General features: G+C 30.0%; 2 protein-coding genes across 2 annotated transcripts; both read left to right on the forward strand.

The window, feature by feature from the left end:
* Positions 1-212: 212 nt before the first annotated feature.
* Positions 213-738, forward strand: Tsp_12481 (7,8-dihydro-8-oxoguanine triphosphatase). The gene is made up of 3 exons (XM_003368202.1): positions 213-250; positions 344-489; positions 554-738. Exons 1-3 carry the CDS (start codon positions 213-215, stop codon positions 736-738), a joined length of 369 nt encoding a protein of 122 aa, XP_003368250.1.
* Positions 739-1,874: 1,136 nt separating this feature from the next.
* Positions 1,875-4,716, forward strand: Tsp_12482 (WD repeat domain phosphoinositide-interacting protein 4). The gene is made up of 11 exons (XM_003368203.1): positions 1,875-1,944; positions 1,999-2,073; positions 2,475-2,573; positions 2,638-2,823; positions 2,880-3,067; positions 3,134-3,219; positions 3,277-3,337; positions 3,649-3,689; positions 3,877-4,013; positions 4,096-4,113; positions 4,526-4,716. The coding sequence occupies exons 1-11, from the start codon at positions 1,875-1,877 to the stop codon at positions 4,714-4,716; spliced, it is 1,152 nt and encodes a 383-aa protein (XP_003368251.1).
* The last annotated feature ends 361 nt before the right edge of the window (positions 4,717-5,077 follow it).

A 5,077-nucleotide genomic window follows, 5' to 3' on the forward strand; every position in this document is an offset into this window, starting at 1 on the left:
TCAAAATATTTATACCTACCCATGCTTTATTATACTGTATCACAATTTAAAAGTCTGATAATCTGTACTATTTTCGGTGATTTACCCCGTAAGCCCAAGGCTGCCCTTCGTGGAAAAAATATCTCTGTAATGGTACGCTGTGGTGAAAAGATTTGCTTGGTTAAAAAAAAAAAGGTTTCGGTTGTGGTAAATGGAATGGATTTGGTGGGAAAATGGAACAAGGGGAAACTATAGAAGAAACGGCGAAAAGGTACGTTCATACTAAAATGTGATTTTTTTGACATTTTTCAATTATAAATTTATCGTATGTGATGCTTTGAAGCAATAAAAATCATATTTATAGGGAACTGTATGAAGAATGCAATCTAACTTGTGAAAGAGTTGATAAATTTGGTATACTCCGTTTTGAATTTGAGAAATATCCAATCTTGATGGAGGTACATGCTTTCCATGCCATAAATGTAAGTGGAGATCCTCAAGAAAGTTACGGTAATTCATACATTGAAAAACAGGCTAATTAAAAAAATTTTCTACTTTTGCTTTTATTTTTTAGAAATGATTCCACGTTGGTTCGACTTCAATTCTGTTCCATTTCATCAAATGTGGCCAGACGATAAATTGTGGTGGCATCATTTTAGTTCAAACAGAAAGTTCAAAGGTTACTTTCTGTACGATGAAACGCAAACAGTACTTCTGGATCACACAATCAAATTAGACGAAGATCTTGATCAGTATTAAAAAACTTGATTCGCTGAAATTGATCAATTTGTTGTACAGTGTACGTGAATTTGTCTCGAAATATGTGAAAAGTACCGTGATTTCAAATGAAATACTTTATTATACCATTGCAATCACTCGTAAACAAAACAAATAATGCTGCTCCAATAAGTACACAATTTGCATTTGCTGTTTTGGGACAAATTTTCCATAATAAAATTATTTAATATAATCTTTAATCTGAGAAATAGATTGGAACTGAATAATAATTTTGAATAATAAAGAACGAAAACATTCGAGCAAATGCTCATTCAATTATTTAATTTATTCCGTATATTTGACGTGTGCAATATATCATATATATATATATAATTTAGGAATCTCAAGTTATTACTGACGATAGAATGAAAACTGTAAGAATAGAAACTATTTTCTAGAAAAAAGTAATATTAATCATTTGAGAGAAAAAGTTTGTAAAATTGACCAAATGACAAAATTATATAAATAAAATTTATCTGTATTTACATGCTGTTGAAACGTTCGCCTGTTAATAAAGTGAAACAGTGCTTGCTGTTAATACTTACCCGCTTTTCTGTCAGGTCTATGATAATAATGTTTGATAAACATTGACTAGACGAAATAGCGTTTTGGATAAATCAACTGGCTTCCAATCACTCGTGATAAAGTAACCAAACATTCGTTCATTTTAACTTTGCAAGCTAAACATACGCGCTTGTGTTGAATTTGTATCCTCGTAAATATTTATTTGTTTTTATTTTTAGATAAAATAAGCTGAGATTGAAAACATTAGAAACATATTTCAATTTCTTTCAGGATTCTATCTTTGTGCAAATAAATACTGTAATATTGGGAAGATAAGCGCGACAGTTGTTGCATAATTTTTAAATAAAATAATACGCAATTTAATAATTTAGCTTGAACTATAAAATTTGAAGCTTAATTGTATTCTGTATATAATTTTTATTTTTGATTTTACATTTATACCTTATTGTCAATGTTACTGTATAAGTGTTTTCTAATGTAATTACAGTTGTTGATCAGCTGTTAATACTTTGGATATTTTGCTTTGCTTTTGAATATATTATTTTGATTTCATTGTTAAATATATTTACTGCAGATCTTTTCTTTTAATTAAAATGGTTACTTTGCTCAACAGTCGCTTTTACGATTCAAATTTGCTGTATCTTGGATTTAATCAAGACCATGGTAGTGCATATTAAGAAGCTTTGTATAACGTTTATTTTTTATTGAGTTTTTAAGGTTGTTTTGCATGTGGGACAGGCTGTGGATACAGAATATATCATACTGATCCACTCGATGAAAAGGAACGATATGGTATGAATTTATTCATAAATTGCTTGCTGCGTTAATTTTAGATAGACGTCAATAAGCAGTGTAATGTAATGAAAGAATTAACAGTGAGATTTATTTTACTAAATGGTAGCGTATTAATAATTGCTTAAAAATTATTGTTATGTTTGTACAATGCTGAAGCTATGGTTTTTAAAATGTATTTGCTTTGTATTGATTGCATGTCATATTTCAGCCTGTAAGTTTTAGATGAATTTTGTTGTTTACTTATTGTTGTTCCTGTATTTATTGCTTTAAATAAGTTTATAAAATTGATTTAAATCAGACTAGTTAATCATATATATTCGTTGATTATTGATTTCTATAAAATATGCGTCTTAATTTATTTTTAAAATCAGATTTATTACTTACTATGGGTATTTCAGATTTCTCCAATGGCATTGGTCATGTTGCCATGTTATATAAGTATAATTATCTTGGTCTTGTTGGTGGCGGCTTGAATCCTCAGTTCCCTACTAATGAAGGTAAATATAAAGGTATTTGTTTGTTTAGTTATTTTAGTTAAATAAATAAGTATATTTTTTTAAGTTGTTATTTGGGATGATCTTGAAAGAGATGTTGTTATTCGGATAAGTGACTTGCCATCCAGAGTATGTGGTGTGCGTTTACGTCGTGATCGAATAGTTGTTATTTTGGAACAAATGATCAAAGTTTATCCATTTTCTGTTGAACTTGAACTGTTGGTAGAATTTGAAACTGCCCCCAATTCAAATGGTGAACTGGAATATTTTTGAGAACAATTTAAAAATTGTATTTATTCTTTATTTTAGGATTATGCTGCCTGATGGGACATGCTGACAGAGCTTTGATGGCTTTTCCAGCAAAGCAGCCGGGGGTTGTTCGCACGGTTGATTTGGCCGATCCGACAATTTCAATCGAAATTGCCGCTCATGAATCCCCATTAGCATGCATGGCATTCAACAATGATGGAACTTTGCTAGCTACTGCTTCAGAGAAAGTAGGAAAGCACCTTTTTTTTCATTTGCTGTTCTTTTTCTTTTTATTTTTTTTCTATTTATATTAGGGAACTTTAATTCGCATCTTTGATTCTCAGAATGGCTTAAAATTGCACGAATTCCGACGTGGCACTAATCCAGCTGTTATATATAGGTTAAAATTTTTTAAAGTTTTATTTAAGTTTTTTTTATTTAAATTGAATTGTTTTAGTATTAGCTTTAATGTTGACTCTACTCTACTTTGTGTTGGAAGCGGACATGGCACTGTGCACGTTTTTTCACTTTCTGGATCATCCATTACTTATCCGAAGTATGCTACTTTTATTATTATTTCCTTTGGTAAATTTGTAAAAATGTTGTTAAATCATTTGTTAAAATGGCAGCACTGAAATATTAATTTACTGTATAAATCACTGGAAAGGTAAATACACATGTGCTCATTTAATTCTAATAGTAGTATGCTCTGTCGTGAGGATTATATTTTCACATTAGAATGATAATGAAATTAAATGTTAAGTTTTAGAAGTTTGATTAAGTGCTTGATGTTGAAAGTACACATTAGATATGAAAAATGAAATTCTAGAATAGGAATATTTGTTCTGGGAAATCGCAGTATTGGATAGGGTAAATGTGTTCAGCATCGGAAAGAAAAGATAGTATGCATTGAAGTCGATTTTATTCTGATTATGTTATAATAAATTTCAAACAGTTTTAACATAACTTTAAAATGTCTAGCCGATGCGTAGTAGATAAAATGTGGAAATAATTGGATGAAAACTGGAAAGAAAGTTTAAAAATAATGCTATTTTAGGAAATCGGAAAAAAATTTTTTGAAAAAGTATATGAGTGCCAAACATAGCTTTGTACGTATCCAAGTACCTACTGTTACAAAATACAACCAAGTTCCATTCATATGTGCCTTTGGAGCTGAACCTCAATCGTTGATTGGTAGGCTATTTTTTGTTAATAATTCATAATTATGTATATTTCATAATCTGGATGATAATGTATATTATGGTAATATTTTTAGTTATTTGTGGCGATGCGAGTTATTATAAGTTTATTTTTGAGAAGACTGGAGATTTTTCCAGGCAGAGATTTTCTGTCTTTTTGGAATTGAATGAATGACGGCAGACAGTAGCACGAAGATGATGTTAAAGATGATTTCAGAGCATTTGTTTTAAGTTGCTCTTTGTTGATTTTAAAATTGAATAAATGATTGCTGTTTTTTGTTTGAAATTTGCTTATTAATTGGCGACATATCGATTGTTTTTATTTATTATCTATTTATGCTATTGTTTTGCTTTAAATAACCGGAGAAATGTAGAAAATGTCAAAAGTATTATTCACTGGATTGTTCCAACGAATTCCACAGATGCATTTTGCACTGCGCTATTTTCACAGTTCTCCTATGCTCAAGTAAGATGTTTTTATATCTGATTTGGATATTTTTGATCAAGAATATTCGTTATATAGTGCTGAACCACTGAAGAAAAAAAAGCGCATTGATCCTGCAATTATAAGAGGCCGATTGGAACGAAAGAAGAAAAAAATTGAAAAATCAATTCGCTTATTATTGAAACAAAGCAAAAAGTTAAAGCCTATAGAGGAGTTGACTGTGGAAAATAAAGTGAAAGACAATATACAGTAATTTTATTTTTGTAAATAAATGTTTTCTGTAGTAGACGAAAGTATTTATTGGTTTTCCTGTTACTAGTCTTATTAAATTTATGCTTTATGTTAATTGCGCAATTCAGTTTGTTTGTTTAATGCAAATTTTATTCAATTCCATGTACTCTACCAAATTTAGACATTATATCCGGCCTAAAAAGTGAAAGTTTCAGACGAAGAACTGCAACCACAGAACTGTCTTTTCTCAAAAGAATTGGGCAAAAGCGCCCAGTCCCCTTGTCTTTCTCCCTCTTCAATCGTTTTCTTAAATTTAATTTTTAGATATCACACAAAGCAATATAAATGCACACCTTAATCAAATTCCGCGTAATGGATGAAAA

This window comes from Trichinella spiralis, assembly GCF_000181795.1.
Source record: "Trichinella spiralis strain ISS 195 chromosome Unknown Scfld2904, whole genome shotgun sequence".
Taxonomy (NCBI): Eukaryota; Metazoa; Nematoda; class Enoplea; order Trichinellida; family Trichinellidae; genus Trichinella; species Trichinella spiralis.

Coding starts and splice junctions, on each gene's coding strand:
- Tsp_12482 (XM_003368203.1), top strand. CDS start 1,875: ATGGTTACTTTGCTCAACAGTCGCTTTTACGATTCAAATTTGCTGTAT. Junction 3,068..3,133: donor TAGCTACTGCTTCAGAGAAA/GTAGGAAAGCAC, acceptor TATTTATATTAG/GGAACTTTAATTCGCATCTT. Junction 3,220..3,276: donor AATCCAGCTGTTATATATAG/GTTAAAATTTTT, acceptor GAATTGTTTTAG/TATTAGCTTTAATGTTGACT.
- Tsp_12481 (XM_003368202.1), top strand. CDS start 213: ATGGAACAAGGGGAAACTATAGAAGAAACGGCGAAAAG. Junction 251..343: donor ATAGAAGAAACGGCGAAAAG/GTACGTTCATAC, acceptor TCATATTTATAG/GGAACTGTATGAAGAATGCA. Junction 490..553: donor AGATCCTCAAGAAAGTTACG/GTAATTCATACA, acceptor TTTATTTTTTAG/AAATGATTCCACGTTGGTTC.